This window comes from Myodes glareolus, chromosome 20 (assembly GCF_982192425.1).
Source record: "Myodes glareolus chromosome 20, mMyoGla1.1, whole genome shotgun sequence".
NCBI classification, from domain to species: domain Eukaryota; kingdom Metazoa; phylum Chordata; class Mammalia; order Rodentia; family Cricetidae; genus Myodes; species Myodes glareolus.
Window position 1 is genome coordinate 4,763,301 of NC_142045.1, and position 20,638 is coordinate 4,783,938.

The 20,638-nt window shown below is 35.7% G+C and overlaps 1 protein-coding gene across 5 annotated transcripts in view; it reads right to left on the reverse strand.

Moving 5' to 3' along the window:
- The window catches only part of Lrba (LPS responsive beige-like anchor protein), a 504,118-nt gene that overhangs the window by 373,988 nt on the left and 109,492 nt on the right, over positions 1-20,638 (reverse strand). For 3 of the 5 annotated variants that reach the window (XM_048424832.3, XM_048424833.3, XM_048424831.3), the window contains exons 31-34: positions 14,462-14,598; positions 11,134-11,233; positions 10,007-10,140; positions 5,678-5,739 (exon numbers count right to left, since the gene is read on the reverse strand). In XM_048424832.3, the coding sequence (XP_048280789.1) occupies positions 5,678-5,739; positions 10,007-10,140; positions 11,134-11,233; positions 14,462-14,598 (433 nt within the window). The remainder of the gene's footprint in view (positions 1-5,677; positions 5,740-10,006; positions 10,141-11,133; positions 11,234-14,461; positions 14,599-20,638) is intronic. The other 2 variants (XM_048424835.3, XM_048424834.3) reach the window with 1 other exon arrangement.

Genomic DNA, 20,638 nt, shown 5'->3' on the forward strand with positions numbered 1-20,638 from the left:
ATGAATGTTAGGCTTAGGCCAATGAAGTGGCTTAAAAGTAAGATTAGTAGTTCAGAGAGAGGGAGAGAGAGAGAGAGAGAGAGAGAGAGAGAGAGAAGAAGAAGAAGAAGAAGAAGAAGAAGAAGAAGAAGAAGAAGAAGAAGAAGAAGAAGAAGAAGAAGAAGAAGAAGAAGAAGAAAATAAGAGAGGAAGGAAGAAAAGAAGGAGGGAGGGAGGCAGGCAGGCAGGCAGGCAGGGAAGGAGTCTGCAAAAAATTTCCTCAAAAGAGGTCATTAGGAGCTAGCATAGAGTCAGGAACCTGTAATTCCAACACTTTGAAACTAGAGCAAGATTACTAGCTCTAGACCAGCTTGGGCTAACACAGTGAGACCAGAGATCAAAAAACAAAAATATAAAAGAGAAAGTCATCACCTCTTTCTCACTAAGTTAATATGTGCTCAAAATATATCATGTCCTTCCTTCAAAGTAGAGCAAGAATTCAGAATTCAAATTAGTCTTTCACATTACAGTAGAATTAGAATAAGATAATTTTGAAGATGGACTCTGCTTGTTAGAGAAAAACTTTCCAATGACTGCAAAACACAAGAATTAATATAAATGAGGACACCTTACCTAAATAGGCATGCATACTAATCTATTCAGCCACTATCTAGTAAATGTGATCTAGCGGTTATCATAGTACGTACAACAAGAAAAAAAGGGACAAAAGCTGTAATATAGTATAAGGACTAAAACAGCTTGCAGATTTATCAATGGAACCTCAACCTTTGCACTTCATTTGTGCACCAAATACCGGAGGCAGCCAAGCCAAAAATTGACAATGAGTAAAAGCTAATGGAATTTGGATTCATTTTTATCTTAATTTAAAGAAAAAGCAAACACATTTAAAGGGTATTATAACATAATAAACACATACTAAGTTTGTGACTGGGAAGAAAATCGGCTCCTGTGCAATCACAGCAGTCACTGGTTATGTCACTGCACCCATGGTACAGCATGCAGGCAATTCCAGAATTTGAGGCTGAGGCAGGAGGATAACAAGATTCAGGTTGGACTAAGAGATACAGATAGCCCCTACTTCAATCCACAGCCCCCTTTTTCAAGAAACCAAATTTTAAAAAAATAAAGTTTTTGGTAATAATATTCCTTACTTATTTAACAAACATTTAATGAAATTTTTCTGCAAAACATCACAGATTATTGTTTTTAGGCCTTTAAGGCTTTTATAAATAAATATACACCTAAGTTTAAATGCATAATTGAATAAAAACAATATATGCGTGTTATATGTAATTATGTAATATATTGTATATTATATAGCTATATAATATATAATAATATATAAATATTTATAATATATAATAATATAATTGTGTAATATATGTATATATATATAAAATTTCCTATTAATATATGCTGTTCTGATCCTATCTTCTAGACTTCATACTAACACCTGAGCAGAATCAAAGAATTATGATTACAATAAAAATTCATTTGGGGGAGGCAGGTAGTTGACTTGAGGCTGGACCCATAGCTCAATCTGTAAAGCATTTGCATGAAAGCCCTAAACATACACTAAACAATCCTTAGCACGGCATAAAGCAGGCTTCACAGTGCGCACTGGTAATCTGAACTGTCAAGAGATTGAGACAGGAGGTTGACATGTCTGAAGTTCACTTGTTAAGACAGAAAGTACCACCGGAACAGCCTGAGCTACTTAGAGTGACCATCTCAAAACAACCAGAACAACAGTTATCATTTATAAGAGGAGCTACTTAAGGAGCAAAAATCATGTGCCAAGACAGAAAAATGATGGCACATTTGGGGAACTTTAAGAATTTCAAGATGACAGTAAAGGACATTCAAGCCCCACCTCTCTAAAAACTAAATCACAAAACAATGGGCAAACTTTTCTGTTATTTACTAGTTAGTGTGACTTGCCTACTCTTAAGATACCCATCATGATAACGAAAGGGAATGTGTGTGCACTACAAGGGCAAGGACAAGAACATTAGTATCATAGATTCCACTGAGATCAATTCAAACTAGAAAAGCAGAACTTACTAGACAAAAGGAAAACTACAGAAAGAAAAGTAACATTCTGCTAATAGTCAAACCAAAAAATGAACATAAAATAACATTTAAAAACTATAACGATATTGATTGCTATGTTACTATTAGCAGTTGTTAAGTAGCAATTCTAAGACACAAAAACCTCAAGTGAAAAACAAAACAAAACAAAACACCAAACATTATCATTACCTTCATATGAAGAAAAGATTTCCAAAACTATCCATAATGTCGATTTAAATATTTTTTTAATCAGGATGAACATTTAAGTAAACTTTTTCTGCTAATTAATAACTCAGACAGAATGCCAAGCCAGACTACATGGTGCTGCTAGTTTTTCTATATACTGTATGCATTTCTGATCAATGGGAAAAGAATAGATGACCTGGCAGAAGGCTCAGACAATAATATGTGATTTACAGGACATGAGTGCCACTTCCACAAGATTTATCTGACAGGCCCCTCCGATAGTGGACTGTGGAGCATCCGATGGAATGATTTCTAGTCTAGAAAGTCTACTACTGAGTAGCCATACACATTATTTATTTATTAGATGTTTTGGGTTGAAACCATTTTTAAATGATGCACTTCACAATGCACAGTCATAAATTCAGCTTTAAGCCCGAGAAGGGAGGTAGTGTTATTGGAATGCATGTCAGACTGAATTAGGATGAGCAACACAACACTTTTATAAAGTGGCCTTGAATGCAATGTCAGTTCTTTCAAAAATGATATTAATGTCAAATGAGCAAGATACAAGCACTTTATATAGCACTGAAGTAATATTACTTCAAATACTTATTTGATATTTTCTTTAAGCTCATTCTTAACTGGTTTATCCACAAACACAACAAAAGGGGCCATTAGTACATTATATTTTTTCAGACAAACTGAGTTTCAAATATAGCTGAAAATTTTTCAACTTTTTGTGTCTGTCTAGAAATATGTACTTCTCTAAAGACTGAATACAGTTATATTTTCAGTAAAGCGATTTGATCTGAGGATGTGGCTCAGTAGCAGAGCCCTTGCTAATATGGGTAAGGCCTAACCAAGATTTGTTCCTGAGCACTAAAAAAAAAATTAATTAAAAAGATCAGTGTTTAGAGCTTACCTATAAGTTATTTTATATGGTATTCAAGTGTTGAATTAATTTAACTAACTTTACTCAAAAGCAAAATATTGGATATTAAGAGAGTTATTTAACCCTACTAAAATAGTCTAGATGTTTTAAATAGGATAAACTATAGAATGATGCTTAATCAACTATTCACAAGGAAAGAGGAAAAATGTCATGTTGGTCAGAGCTTTAAAGACTATACAGTGATTCATGTTGTCTACTGACAGCAAGTCACATATGATCAGATCTTACTACTTAAACTGAGACTATAAATATATTTTGTAATAAAGTATGGTTAAGCACCTTGTCTTTAAAAATTCGAAAAGAAAATAAGTTGTGAATGAGCTCAAGAAAAATAATCAGAATATAGCAGACTGCCGTGAAATTAACACCACTAATTTGTAAAGTTCTAAATCAAATTTGCAGATGTTAAGCTCATAAGCATATCCCATTATTTATGTGATGAAAAAGGAGTTTTTGACCTGATCTTTTGATCTTTAGCACTCAATGCTCTCCATCTCCTCTTAAAAAATTAATTAAAAATTTAGCAAGATGGTAGCATTTTACTTCCCACCCTATCTCACACTAAAAAAAAATTATCAATCAAACTCAAGACATCCCCACCCAGTATCTGCAAAATGTCCTCTCAAAATTTAATTTCATATCTCCTCAGCTTTCATGTAGAAAAAGACAGTTCACTTCTTAACAAAATAAATCACTTTTGTGATTACCAAGTTGACCTCTTTGAATTAGGAAAATTCAAAGTGAAAAATGTAATTATCACCCTGGAACAATCTGTATACATCTGGAGCTAATTCTAGCTTCATTTTCCACATCATTTTTCACACTGTGTTACATCTTGTAGAGATGTCATGGGACTTTTGAAGAACTCATAAAAAAAAAGTGCTGAGGACTTCAAATACCCAACAATGTGTGTTATGCAAACATAAGCCTTGAGAATTTCTGATTTTCAAAACTTACTCTTCTACGTGATCTCCATATGCCATTTGATCAGATAAGCGTTAAGTAATACTGTGACATTCGTGACAAATAGGTGTTATCAAGTGTCATTCTTTATCTCTGCAGCGGCTGACATCCAAACACATAATGTGCTACATTTGAAGTAGCTTTCATATACCAAACCAAATTCAATCCTAAACTGAAAGGTGAAACTTCGTTATCAAAATTTACATATGAACCAACTACATCGCTATACACAATAGAACCACAGTCTTAGGAAGAAACTGGGAGAACTAAAGGAGAGGTACCTTCGAGCAGGTATAAAACTGTATGTCGTGGCTTCCATCCAAGAAATAAACAATCGATCATTAAAATCAGATGGTCTAATGACACACTTTACCAAGTAAGCTTTTGAGAAAGAGCATTCTAAAGAAAATGGTTAAACTATAAAAACAGAATACTCACAAAATCTAAGACTAATAAGCCTCTTAAGAAATGTAACTGCTCTTTAAAAGGTCATTATAAAATTCCATTAGCTATAATCTCTACTAGTAATTATTCTTATTGCACTTTATTGATAACAAAGAGTATTGATTTTTCACACCTTCTATGATTCTTTAATTTGTATTCATGAAATGTCCATCAGCACAGTCTAAATAAATTTGGCAACATAGGCACTAAAATGAATAAATCGATGCAAAAAAAACATTAATTTTGTATTATCCTTATTCTTTAGGCAAGTAAACCATGAGAGTTGTAAATGCAGGTCAAAGGTGTTGAAATGGGTCAAAACCCTTGACCTCTAAAGCAATACCCTTCCTATTAAAAAAGGCTATTTTAAAGTTTTAAGTAGAGGAATTTACTACCAGCAAGATACCACTTTAAAAAGACTACAAAAGAACTCAATAAAAACAAACATTCATTTGTTTATTTGAAAAACAGAAAACAAAACATCACAGGATATATCATTTTTAATTTTAAAAATTATTAAAGCTAAACACAAGGTTTCTATACACTGGAATCAATCTTGCTCTGAAAAACTTGTTTTGTACATCTTTACGATGATGGTTGCTACATCTTCGCTGAATTTTCCCAAGTCTACTGTGTATGTCAAAAATAATTAGCAATGACAAGGATTCAAAATTATTTATTACTCATTTTATAACCCTGCACAAAAGGGAGGCAAACCCATGGATCCCAGGGGAATCAGAGTGGCAATCCACAAAGTACATAAATAAAGCTATTTCTAGAACAGAGAAAAGACAGTCATTTCAAGATCAACTAATTCAAGCATTTTAGTATAATTCTAAAAACTATCTTTTCTCATTTATCTAAATTCTCTCTCAGCTCATGTTTCAAAAATCATCAATACCATATATAAGAAATCATTTTAAGACAGAAATTTAACTTATTTTAACACAGCATACAAAACTTTGCCACAAAAACCTGGTGCTGCAAGAATGACTTCATTGGCGACGAACGTGCATGAGGATGGATTTCACTCTGACCTTTAACCTTGTTTGTACCCACCTGAGAGCACAGCAGCATAACCAGCTCCACAACTGAACTACTGGACTTCATGCAAACCAGACCTATTGAAAAGAGAAGGTTATTCAAAAAACACAAAATTAAAAAAGAAAAGGCAGAGATCAGCTTTTATGTTATTTTTGTCCAAATTCGATTTAAACGAAAATATTAATGTGTTAAGAACTAGACCTGTACTTTGTAGTTACCTTAAAACAAGTACCAAAACTACCAGTTCTGTAAACTACTTTAACTTTCAAAATACCCACACACTTCCTATGACTTCTTTGATAGTAACATCTCACAATACTCAAAGAAATGCAACATATGCCATACTGATCGCAATCATCTACGTTTTGTTTGGGAAAGCTGGTCATTATGCATGCAGAGAAGGGAAATGACTCCCTGACCTTTGCTTTCTCCACCACACTCTCTCCCTTCAACCCTCTAGCTATCAATCAAGTTTCCATCTTGTTTCATGGCAGCAGACATCCCAAACACTCTTATTAGTACCTTGACCTCCGACCTCACACTAAACCTTAACAGAAATGCAAGCCATTGTCTGTTATGTATTCCTCATTTCCTATAAACTAATTATTTACATTTTCCTTTCTATGTTTTGTTTTAGATTAACTAAAAATGTTCTTAGAAAGGAACTTTTTATCATTAATGACCATCTAAAGAGTTATTTAGTTTAAATCCCCAATATAATCAAAGAGCAGTTCAAAGAATTTGCTATAGCTAATATATTTAGAAGGTAATTCCAATAATTATGAGAACTGAATAACCCAATAAGATTATAATGATCAAAAACTTATAACTGTTAATTCTGTATTAAACAACTCCTTGTGACATTTAAAAGCCCTAAAATAGGACTACCTTTTTTTACTCCATTAAAGCTCTTCCACATGTAGAGGACCGATTCTCTACCTCTTCTCTTTGTATTCTGTAGTTTTTCTTCTTTTTAAATAATAACCCCTCAGTTGAACAGTGGTGCAGGTGGACAATTTGAAGCTTTACAAATACCTTTCATTTTCTGTTTAAGAAGTGAGAACCATTTTTCCCAGAGCTAGAAGTGACGGGTGATGCTGGCAGTGCACATAAGTTAGCTAAGAGCACTTCTGTGCTGTGTGCACTAGGCAAGCAGGTCATTAACTAACGCATGGGTTTGCACTGCTAAGATGGATTTAAAAAAACCTCAGTCCAATACTGCCAAGCAGGAGAGAAAGGACAGAGCTACAGTCTCTCTTGCCTGGCCTGAGTAACTGTTGTCTGAAACCTAGTTACATCTTAAAATGTAACCCAGTTAGATACAAGCCCAGTTTCAAAGCCTAGTCCACTTGCTTAGAGAGAAAAAGTCTCCAGGGAAAAGCAAACCAATTGGTTACACAAGACCAATTGATTAGTCCTTAAAATATAAATAAAAATATTATACAGGCGAAGCAGGTTATATTTAGAAATATACAATATTTAATGAAAAAAGAGGCTATAAATTTGAAAGAAAGTAATGAGGGTCATATGGGAAGATTTGGAGGTAGGAAAATAAGGAAAAAGTGATCTAATTATGATCTCAAAAATAAAGGAAAATTAACAAAAAAATAATATCTCATAGTGCATCAATTCTGAACCATTCACAGTTAGGTAGTTAATCCTCATTGGATTCGTTAATTAATTAATTACCTCCGAACCAGAATTACCATCTCTGGATTCTAGTCTGGACCTTTTCACATCTGTTCATATGTATAATGAACAATAGTGATAGAAGGACTTCAGGCATCCAAAATTAGAAAGGTTTATACAATGTTCTTTGATCTACCATACATATAGGTATTTCAATACTTATTCAGAAAATTGCATGTATATGCATTTGTTTGTTTTCAGTCTTATTTCAGAATGGCATAATACATATAATCTTCATATTCAATATAAACATAATAAAGAAAACATACACTGAACAGTTGAGTGTTGATAAAAAATAATGATAGTGAAAGCTCACTTTTACTTGAACAATTAACGTGGCTTTGCAGAGTAGTAAAAGTAGAGGAGTAGAGAGGGAGACACCACAGACCTGGTACTGGACAACTCACACTAACTGCCTGCTTACAGGAATAGAGAAGGAGACACCACAGACCTGGTACTGGACAGATCACACTGCCTGCTTACAGGAGTAGAGAGGGAGACACCACAGACCTGGTACTGGACTGCTCACACTGCCTGCCTGCTTACAGGAGTAGAGAGGGAGACACCACAGACCTGGTACTGGACAGATCACACTGCCTGCTTACAGGAGTAGAGAGGGAGACACCACAGACCTGGTACTGGACAGATCACACTGCCTGCTTACAGGAGTAGAGAGGGAGACACCACAGACCTGGTACTGGACTGCTCACACTAACTGCCTGCTTACAGGAGTAGAGAGGGAGACATCACAGACCTGGTACTGGACTGCTCACACTAACTTCCTGCTTAAAGGATATTCATGCTACAAACACCAAAACAAAATTGTGAGTAAAGATGAAAGTTCGTAAGCGGACATACTAATTTAAAAATAATTATTTGATATATGAAACAAAAATTAGGCTTTGAAAAGTTTTGCAATTCAATTTACAAACATTTTTAAATCAATTATTTTCAAATTATATTACTTCAATAAATAAGTATCCTTTAGAATTACATCAAGTAGTCTATTATTAAATAAATTATTGATGCATAAAACATAAATGAAGCACTTCTAAAATTACAAATGTCTTTTCAAATGAATTCATTACTATTTTTGAACTCTGGAAATGAAATCACGCATCATTAAATGTAAATTAATATTTGGGACACTGAAGAAGAAATGGGGATTTCTTACCAAGATACTTGGGCTTTAATAAATTATCAGTTCTTACCTTACACTATCAATCTTGCCCGCAAACAAACAAAACTCAGTAATTATAACACAATCATATTCAGACAAAAATATTAATTCTGATTATCATAAAAGTTCTCAAGTTTGACTTTTACAGTCTCTAGTTCAGGGATAGCAGCTGATATTTTTAAGTTAACCTATTAACTTAGTTGTTTTGAGATAGTTTCTCATGTAGCCCAGGCCAGGACTAAAACTCCCCATTTGGGGGCTTCCACTTCCCAGCTGCTAGAATTCCCACTTCTACTGGTAGTCCCACTGCTACCAGACTTAAGTTCTTAAATAGAGTCAGTTGTTTAAAAAGCTGTTTTCTGTTGAATTGATTCCTGTTGCCTGAGGAAATCACCGAATTGAGTCATCTTCTCTAATATTTCAAGGAATTTCCTACATAATGCCTCACGCCAAAAAGAAGGAAAGAAGAAAGAAGGGAGAGAGGGAGGAAAGGAGAAAAGGAATGTGCCAAGGAAAGGAAGAAAGGAGGGAGGGAGGAAAAGAGAGAGGAAGGGAAAAAAGGAGGGAGGGAAGGAAGGAGGGAGGGAGGGAGGGAGGGAGGGAGGGAAGGAAGGAAGGAAGGAAGGAAGGAAGGAAGGAAGGAAGGAAGGAAGGAAGGAAGGAAGGAAGGACGGACGGACGGACGGACGGACGATCCTGGATCCATTCCATAAGTAACACAGTAACCAGTCTCCCCAGCAGTCTTCCATTGCTACTTAGTGAGACAACTACAAAGCACCCTACCTAAAGTCGACCTAGTCACCTAAGTATGATTTGAGCAGGGAAATTTACAATACCACTGTTACTTGAGCAGAAAATAAAAATGCAATCCACATTATTAATATGTGGCAAGATATGGCTGTTACTATGGATGGGGGTGGGGTTGAGACACAGTTTCTCTGTAAAACAGCCCTGCTGTCCTGGAATTCACTCCTGTAGACCAGCCTGGCCTGAATTCAGAGATCCTCCTGCATCTGCCTCCCAAATACTGGGATTAAAGGTGTGCACCACCACACCCAGCTTCTCTGGATCTTAAATTCAAGTAAAACACTGTTACACCACTCTCACTCTCTACCCCATGGTTAATTTGATTGTAGTAAAAATTGTACTAATTGATCTAAAATTGAAACTCAGTGGTAAAATACTTGCATAGCATGTACAAGATTCCCGAGTTCAACCCCTATAACTAGAAAACAAACACTATTCCTTTGGCCTAATACTTTTATACTTCATCCAAATTGCTGGTTAAAAAACTAAGAAAAAGCAAAACTAAAATATTAAAATATAACAGATTTGTGATAAAGTCTTCAAAAGTCACAGACGCCTGCAGGCCTCGCCAATGGAGAAAATATTTAAGAAGATGCAGATCTTTCCATTGCAAGCAGATAGCTGTGTAATGTAAAGCAATAAGAACAGAATAAAGGAAAGCCACCTACTTGTTCCTTCTATAAGCAGTTCTTGTCCGTGACTACCCAGAAGAGTCCGAGAAAGGAAAGGCGCAAAATCCACAAAGATCTCTCGCAGCAGAGGAGCCGCCTTCTCCAGCGCGTGCTCCAGCCTCTCGGTGATGCTAACAGAGAGAGCATGACAGGGAAATCTAACTCCACAGCAATGGAAAGCCACGGGAAAAGCAAAGAGGAACAAAAGACACCTTACTGTTCCTACTTAGCTTTCCACCTAAAATGTCCTCTTTCACCAGAGAATATTTTTTTATAGAAGTGATAACAATTTCTTTCTAATATGATCTGTGACCTCATTAAAAAAAAACAGACTATATATTAATATCCATCTCGATTAACATATTAAGCTTGCATGAGAGTACATGTATGTTCACATATAATTTATCATATACTTTTAATGAGTTTACAGCATTAGCAGCAATGCTGCACTTCAGGAAACTGACAAGTACGCAGGGCTTTATACAGCCAACAAGTCAGCAGCCAGTGTTTTCTCTCGGCTCACAACAGTCCAACAGCGCAGCTCCTCCTGAAGTTACTAGACAGCCCTAAAGGATTCCACTCTCCACAAGCCACACACACACAAACACACACAGTTATCTCCCTGTGCCTCACAGAACCTAGTAAGCCTGTGTGATCCCACAAATATACACCTGTCACAAAAGTACTTCTCTGCCCTGGGGAGACAGAGATTCGACAGTTATGGTAAGATAAACCAAGAATTCTGAGACAACATAGGGTTTAACGGTTGAAAATAAGTCTATAAATTTCAAATTTAAATTTTAAAACATACATTCTAAATTAAAATTGTAAGCAAAAGTAAAAATATATGAAGATACATTAAAAATGTGGTCATAATTGAACAGATATCATCACTTTATCACATTAAAAGAAAAGAAACAATAGATTCCTTACAACTCAGAATTATTTGAAATATTCACCATGAGCTCATTAAAATATTTGTCATACATGTAGCATTTTTATTACAAGTAGACGTTTCTCATAAACATTTTACAACAAAAATATTTTGAAATAAAAATATTTTCTAAAGTATTTGGGGGAAGAGAGAAGAAAGGGTGGGTCTTAAAAACCTCAAATTTCAGTACCCGAGTGAGCAGCTTAAAGACCTCATGTGTGCAACGGGGTCCTGTGGGCCAGAGCCAACCGCTGGGACTGAGGGCAAGTTTGCATTAGGTGATCTGCTTCCTGTAAAAGAAAAATAAGCACTTGATGGTAATTTTCTGGTTTTAGATACAAGAATTCAAACAAATATACTCTCTTTTCAGCAGCCAACAAACATGTGTTACAATGTACTTTTTCAAACATATCACACTTTAGTAAAGACTTTTGATAAATCAATGTTTTTCCTTAAATATTTCTATGTAAGGCCATTGTGCTAGGCAACCCTCCTATCCAAGGGGTATGGAAGCAGACAAGTATTGATAGAATTAGACCCACTAAGTTAGGTTCAATTTCTCTAATTTGATACCAATAGGAACGAACAAGCAAAAGCTTTTCCTCAATGAAGTAAAAATAAGAAAGCCAAAATTCCTAATTTAGCATTAAACATTGGTACTACTATCACCAAGAGCATAACCTTTCAGTCCATCATCAGAAAACTTGTCCTACAGCATGATGATCAAGTCTAATGTAGCAAACAGTCCAGACACCTGAGGAACAGTTCTTAGTTATTTCAGCGCCATTTGCACTCTCTCATATGAGCTTTCATTAATTATAATATGACTTGTTTTCACACTTATATCAAATGATGCTATTTTCAAGATCACAGAAGAAATAATAGCACAGCAGAGATTTTTATGAGGCGTTTGACACAGCCTAGTGGACACCTCGGATCCCCCTCCCCAAAGATGACCAGAAAGTGAGATGAAGATCTGGTCTGCTCCCCAGTATTCAGGACTTTATGACAAGGAAGTCACACCTAGAGACCATGGCATGAACTGCAAGGACTAGTTACCATCTCCCCTGCCTATTTTTTCCAACTATGTTTGTTTTGTTTTGTTTTTGTTTTTGTTTGTTTTGAAAGGGTCTCCTATAACTCAGGTTGTTCTCAAACTCACAATGCAGCCAAGAATAACCTTGAATGTCTGACTTACTAATGTGCCCCACCCTAAAAATTCTGGGATTACATATATGCACCAGCACAAAAAGTTAATCAACAAAAAAACACAACACTTTGAATATGGATAAAGTTGCACATATTTGTACACTTAAACCAAGATCACTAATTTTTTTTCTAGGAAGAGAGTGCTATAGGGGTACATACAAGGCAACCATGTTCTTTCTACTTTCTTCTACAAATTTGAAACTAGTCTAAAAACTAAAGTGTAGTGATGCTTAAATTTCTTTGATAAAAATAAAAGCCTAAGCCACACAATGCAATACTATTACAGCAACTTTGTCTTTCCAGGTGAAATTTTTAACTTAATACTTATTGTTTTCTATATATGAAAATAAAATGTTTACTCCTCATGAACTCTTAAAGTAGTTGATATGGGTTGGGGAGCTAGCTCAGTGGTTCAGTTCTCAACTCAAAAGGAAAAACAAAATGACACTAAAAATAAATTCTAAAAGAAAAATCAAATTTGTAATGGTACCAGAGCTCTCAAGCACAGCAGATGTGAAGCCGGGAGTTGGGGATATTCTTTGCTATACATTCCATTCAAGGCCAGCTTAGGCCACATGAGGTCCAGTACTACAACTCACGGAATTAATCAAGTAACTCTGCAGTGTGCTCTCTTACTTTTACCCACACAGAAACTGTATGCTTAACATGGTTACAATTGAATGGTAAAGTATCAATTTTCTTTAACACACTGTAGCATTTTCCAAGAAGTAGTTGCATTTCAAACTGTAAAAGAAAATTTTGATAAGAAAAGAAAAATAAAAGTAAAAAGTAGGGCTGGAAATGTAGATACGCAGATACTGTGCTGGTCTCGCACAGAACCCTGTGCACAACCCTCCAGCACAACCAAGCACGGTGGCAAATTCCACCACTGGGATGTGGAGAAAAAAGAATAACAAGTTTCAGTCCATCCTTGGCTACACTGTGAGCTCAACGCCAGCCTAGGTCACATGAAACCCAGTCTCAAAATAAAACAAAACAGAACAAAGAAACCAAGATGATGAAAGAAGAAACTGCATTTACTCTGTGAGCACGTAACACAAAACCCAGTATGGAGGCAGGGGCTGGCTAACTGGTTTAGTAACAACAGCAAAAATTCTCAAAACTCTCCAAGATTGACTAGTTTGCCAAACAAAAAAAAAAAAAGATGTTTTAATCAGCAAGGATTCCTTCAGGATTGTTTTCATGTTTTACAATAACCTCATCCTAGAGTCACAGGTCACAGTATGCGTCCTGTGGAGGTTCTAGCCCCTGGTTACTATGTTATGAAACAGCACAACCTCGAGAACAGTATAACCAATATAAGTATGTTCCCTTTCCCTACCTTCATTACATTTCTTGTCCAGCAGTGTGTTTGAAGGTTCGTCTGTGCCCATGTTAGTGAATGTGGAGGTCTGAGGTCGATGTCGTGTCTACCTTTATTGCTTTCCACTATACTTTTCAGACTGAAAACCTTTTCACCAAGCCTGAAGCTCACTAATTCAGCAAAATTAGCTGGCAAGAAAACCCCATGAACCTTTCTGTCCCTGCCTCCGACTGACAGAATTGTAGGCAAGCCTTTTACACTGAGGTCCTTCTGCAAGCACAGCAGCACATGGCCACCTAAGTAATCTCCCCGGCATACTACTTGACTATTTTAACACTGCATCCTTCAAGTTTTACTTACATATTTTATCTCTAACCTTCATCTACCATAGATGGATTTAAGATCCGATATTCGTTAGTTAATATGCTTTCATAGTACAAAGAAATGTGAAAGGAAAGCTAGACAAAGTAAAATAACTGTAAAAAAAAAATGTGCACCACTGTGGCTAGTATAAGAATGACACACTACTTGAGGAAAACATATTTTCCTAGGTTCTAATTCAGAAAAATAAACAAAGTAGTATATAGTACATATGCGTTTAACAATCAATCAATAACAGGTCTCATATAGCTGCAGCGGGTCTTTAATCACTATATAGCCAAAGATGACCTTGAATTTCTGATCATCTGTCCCTATCTTCCGGGTGCTAGGCTGTTAGGTATGTGTACCCCCAGGTCATGCAGCCCTAGGGATTGAACCCAGAGCTAAGCAAGTACTCTACCAACTGAATTGAATCTCCAGTCCTGAATTTACTTTTTAATTTTACTCAGATATTTTTTAGAATATTAATAAACAATCAGCATCAAAACACAAAAGCACAAAGGTTTCTAAAGCACACTATGAACTTCAAATTTTATCAGAAAATTCTAAGGTTTGTCAAAATAGGATCTAAAAATTTTGTTGATATCATTGATGCCTAACTCACCTGGTGACTCTCCTCCCACATCTGAGACCTGAGTGGAATCTACACAGGAAACCACACTGACAGCAGCATTGGTGGGTGGGTTTGTAGTAAGGGTGGAAGGTAAGACTGCTGATTTCTTTGTTGCAATGATGACACTTCTGTAATAAAGATTTTAAAATATAAATTACTTATATTATACACACTTCAAAATAAAGATTTCATTCCCTTTCTTATTTCTGACATAGTCTTTAAAATACTCATACAACTTAAAGCTTCTTCGCTGCTGTCCATACTTGTGAGTCTTCTTCTCTTTTAGAGGAGGGAGGAGTGGAGAGCAAAGGAGAGAGGAAAGGAGGGAGGAAGAGGGAGGAAGAGGGAGGAAGAGGGAGGAAGAGGGAGTACGAGCTTGGATGCTGTTCCTCAGGAGCCAACCACCTTGTTTCTGACAAAGAGTCTCTCAAGAGGCAGACTGTGGGGCAGGCGAGGCTGGCTGACTGGGGAACCCCAAGGTCCACTAGAATCTTTCTCCACAGACCTGGGTTTATTAAGAGTTCATCACATCCAGGTGTGTTTGTTTGCTTGTTTGTCTTTAATGTGCATGGGTGGTGGTCTGCCTGCACATGTCTTTGTACTATATGTGTAGCTGGTGTTCACAGGGTCCAGAAGTGGGCACTGGATTCCCTAGAACCTGTGAACGACTATGGGGGTGGTGGGAATCAATGGAAGAGCATCCAGGGCTCTCAATCTCTGACCCATCTCTCCAACCACCTCTCTGCTCTCTCTTCCACACATACAGCTGTGTAAAGATCACACCTAGGTCCACGTGCAAGCTTTCTCACCAGCCTCGTTGTTTTTAAAACTAGGACAATGCCCGATGAAAATAATCCATTTTTATCAACATTTTTATAACATAGGACTTTTTTAAATTTAAGATCATCTTGAATTTTCTAGTAAATGTAACCAAAGATAATTTTGTAGGGAAAAAATTTTGGAATTTAAGATGAGAAGTAATTAGCTTTTTTTAAAAAATGTCAGAACTGATGCAGAAAACTCAGTTTGTTTCAAGAAGAACTTTAAAGCACTGCTGATTTGAAATCATAAAACCATAAGTATCTTAAAAGATAAAACAATACCTATACAAGCAATTGGTACATATATAGCTCATAAACTATGACAGTTTCTGATTATATCGCAAAGAAAACAATTGTTGTAAACATAAAAGGTGCTAAAGAACCAGTTGTTCATATTATGTATTATTCAAACACATGTATTTATGATAGACCAATTTCAATTAAAGTGCAATACTTTACACTAAAAGAGTAACTAAAAGACCTTGTTAGCCATAACTTAAAAGGCATTTTTAATTGAAGTTAGCTCCATAAACATGCAAACCCCAGTTAATGAGGTAAGAGGACAGCTGATGTACAGTGTGCTCCCACAGCAGCTCTTACTTTAATTACCCCGCGTTAACCGTGAGCTTAGAGTCTTCAACACTCAGTCTATGTAACCACATCTTCTGCTGACAGCACTGTAAGCTCAAAGTGTTCCCTTAATAGCTTTAAAAGATTTGACTTTTAAACAAAATTACTTAGGTACTTTATCCTAATAAATGTATTCATACTTTCTAAAGAACACAGTTCTATTATTTAAAAAATACATTTCTATTGTTAATTTTAAAAAAAGAAGAGGAGCAAAGTGAAATAGGTTCTGTTTTACTTCAGTGACTATCATCTGAGGGCAAACACTGTTGCCAATTAAATCAAGTTATCTTGTGCTAGGCAAGGCTTATTCAATGTACTTGGGGGTAGCTGGTGTCACATCATTATAAGGGTGACTGCCAATGTTAACTATATACTAAAAAATAGAAGCAACAGCCACCTGAGCCCCCAGTCCCAAAATGGTGTGCTTAAATCACAGTAGCTTATATCAGCTGAAGATCAGTGACTTAAAGGAAAGTGGATATGACCTCTGTGTGTGTGTGTGTGTGTGTGTGTGTGTGTGTGTGTGTGTGTACCCATACATATGTGCTGGGGAACTCTCAGAAAACAATTCTAAATATTTATATTTATAAAATGTATATACCAATATGTAAGAAGAAAATCTATGCTCTAACAATTAGGTAGAAAAATAATTAGTATGAATAATTTACTTTCCATTTGCTCACAAAAGAACCATCACAATCTGTTTCATGCAAGCAACATCTTTCCCGACGGGAGAATAACACAGCCTAGTGAAACTGTGGACAGGCAGTGGCACTGCACTGTCTAACAGGCCTGAGTGCCAGTGTTCGACGCACAGCAGTGAAAAAACTCTTCTCTATAAATGAAATCTTAAACATAAATCTATCCTATGACCCAACAACTGTACCTCAGATCTTTGCTCAAGAACATTTAAGTATGTCATCATACAATTATGATTGCAGATGCATTAAAGTGGTTGAAGACTGGCAACTGCACAAATGTCCTTCATTCACAAAAAATAAACTTTTAAATGGTGAGAACTTATATAGTCGGATACTATTATACAACAATATGATAGACTGCTAATAAACTTATCGACACGGATGAATCTCAAAGGTATGCTAAATTAAGGAAGCCTATGTTCAAAAGCATATTTTTATTTCATTTTTTAAAAAGGTTCTGGAACAGGCAAACTAATAAATGGTTTTGTACAAAGTTAAAATAGCAATTGCTTTGCGGGTTGGGTGAACAGGGGAATCCTAGCTGATATTCTGTGTAACACAAGCACACAAACGGGTCAAAGCTCATCAAATACTACACTTCATACTTGTTCCTTAACATGCACAATTCTTACATGGCCATGGTTAATTAGAACACAATAAAACCTTGATTTGGTTTTTAAACATTTAGCATACTGTTAATAATACTTTCCATAGTGAAAACAGCATATTCTTTTCTTCAATTCAGTAAATATTTACTGCCCACAGCTTTCCACATATTCTCAAAAATGTATAGTTCAGTTTGAAAAATAATCTTAAAGTATACATTGATTTCATTTAATAAATAATTAGGGGAGGAAATATGAAAGGTAGCCCACGCCAGAGCCCTGAATTCCAACTACTACTCCTCCCATCTTGTCCTAAGACTACAGACATGTACAGCAAACAGCTTTGTAGCACATCTTTTGAAGATTTGAGACAAGTTCTGAAAGGTGAAGAAACTCGTCAAAGTAAACCAAAGGCAGGGACCACAGCTCAGATTCTCTGGTGTCAGCCAGGGCCTCACGACAAACTGTTTCTCAAGTTCTGCTAAGCTATACTTCCCATGCCATACAACTCATCACATAAAGCATAAATTAAACGGTTTTCAGTACGCTCACCAAGTTCTCCAACATCATATTCATGTTAACACTTAAATGTATCTATCTAGATTATAATCATCTCTACAGAACAAAAATAAAGGTTTCCAAGGTAAGAAATTATGCATATACTGTTAAATTACAAAAATATATCTGGTAACAAATAGAAAATGAGGTTTTATTTTCTTTTTCAATTTTAATAGGGGAGAGAATGAAGCCAGTTCCCCATCAGTTAAGTTTTCCACCTTTAGAAAACTGTCAAGAGCCAGCACATCTGGAGTGCAAGGGATCAGACGGCCCTGGGAAAACCACCTTGGTGATCACGTTTCCAGCCCTGCTGTTTATTCTATGAATTAGCACATACAAAAAATAAAGTTAATAATTTCTGAATCCATATCCAATTCAAATCACTTCTGAGAAGTGACACAATACTACTAAGGCTCTGGACTGTATCAAAATAAAATTCAAAATCACACACTCTAATTACAATGCAATAAATAATGTATATGTATATATATAGTTTATTTTAATTTTATAACTATGCAAAATTTTAGCCCATTATGTTCATCCTGTAAGCATGAATCTAAACTAGGAAAGCAGAGTCTACATTTTGAAAAGATAACCTAAAAATTTAAACTTACCATTCTTTAGTGGGAATTAGCTATACAAAAACAAAATAGTTCTGTATTCTCTTTGAAAAAGACAAGATGCAACATCTATAGATCTCACTTGAGAATAAACTTCTATCAAGTAGGCTTGGTTTTTTATTCTTCCATCCCCGACTCTTGAGCTAGGTGTTAAACTCATGGTCTGGCACAGACTAAGCACAAACGCTACCTCCGAGTATGTCCTGGGTCTTAGGTTTCTACTCAAAAAATAAACTCAAAATCTGTCTTAATGTTTATGAGGCAAGTAATTATCTTAATTGTACAGATTTTTAAGTACTTTTTATAGTACAACACATAGCAAGTGAAAATACTTGTTTTGCTGTCGTTTTCCTAAGTTAGGGACTTTGGAGGTTCTTTCAATTAATTAGTAACAAGCACAAATAAAGAGCAATAATCTCTTCCAGACAAGTTTTAGAATTCCCATTTTAAAATCACATCAGTTGAAAATACCACAAACCTTCACAATGCTATTTTATTTAATATGGTTAAAAAAAAATTAGCTGAGTACTTTAGTCCCAAAGGATTCAGCTGAAAACACAGACCAGCCCTTGAACTTTATCAAGATAAATCCCTGGCACCCATTAATCGCCAGCAAGAATCTTCCAATTAGATAAGAGCAGGAATCTTGGCATGGGAATGAACACAAACACCTTCCCTTTTACAGAAACTGAGCCTGGCAGCCTTTCAGCAGGGCTCACTCATGCAGCTGTTACCCTAAACTTCCCAGCTATTGCTTGGGAGTTGATAATTCTTAAGATATGAGGAGAGTTCTGATTTCTGGCACAGCATTCCTGAGATAAATTCATGATCAGAGGGATGCTTTGAAATTCCCAAAAACACTCCATTGGCCCACGGCTTCAAGAAAAGTCTTTCAAAAGGTGTCTCTTGCTAAGAAAAAAGATAGGGGGAGAGACAGGGAAGATTGTACTCCATCAGACAATATGTTAAATGCATACCAGACATGTTAAATGTCACAGAACATCATGAAAAATGCTACCAGAAAAATTATTTTTTTCCTTACTTTAACAAACTTTTTAAAAGTACACTACCTAAGCAGGATTCCCTAAGTAAACGCATAATCTCACTTAAGTACTGAAAAAAAAAAAGATTTAATCTCAACATTACTGAAAAGTAAAGTAAATAAATACCAAAATAAAACATTTTGTAATTCATAAAAACATTTTAAGTATATACTAAGTATATTTAAGTATTTAAGTATATACTAATACTTAAGTATTAATTAATACTTAAGACACAGCTAATTAAAATATTTAGCCACCCAATTGTTTCTTATTATTAACACTAGCACAAATTTAAGTTAATTTTAAGATAGGCATGGTAGCTCACACCCATAATTCTAGCCTTGACCAAGACAGAAGGATTCCTAGGAGTTCAAGGGTCTATGCCGAGACAATCATTTGAGCTGAGGAATCTGTAGCTGTCTGGGACAACATCGTAAGACATTAGTTACAAAAGAGGAAATTATAGAGAACAAAAACTAAAACAACTGAAAAATACATCACTACATAGTCTAATATAGAAGTCTCTAATATTAGAAGCCACCAAATAAAACAGAAAACCTTATGTCCATAAAATGAATGGACAGAAAAATCTGATAAAGTGGCGGAATTTTACAATCTCTATTCACAAGGAACTCATTAATAATGGAGAATCTGGGGGCATACCACTGTAATCACTGACCAAAGTAAACGGCATCAGGAATAAGATAAAACCATACATATGCCACTGGACAGGAAGCAACAAAGAGAAGCTGTCACTTCTGTGATATTTCTGCCAAAGATGTACTAACCTGAATCTAATTCTAAGGCACATTAGATAAAAAAAAAAAAGTGAGAGACTTTCAGAGACTTGAAGAGACATAATCTCAAACTGGATCATTTGAAGTAAAAGGTTCTTATTGAACAAGTCTCTTCCCACTGGTGTTGGTTGCCCACAGGAACCAGATGATAAGACCCTACTGCTAAAGCACCATACATTTTGGTTATAGGACATAGAAAAATCAAATAAAAACACAACTAGAAGCTTCCTCCCTGCTGGCTGGCTCTCCTGGAATCAAAAGGTACTATACTTGTTTCTAAAAAAGAAAAATCATTACCAAACTGAAATTCTGCAAGCTACACCACCAACCTACCAGCCACAAGGTCTCACTGTCACAATAAGTAACATAATTGCTGTATGAGTGACAAACTAT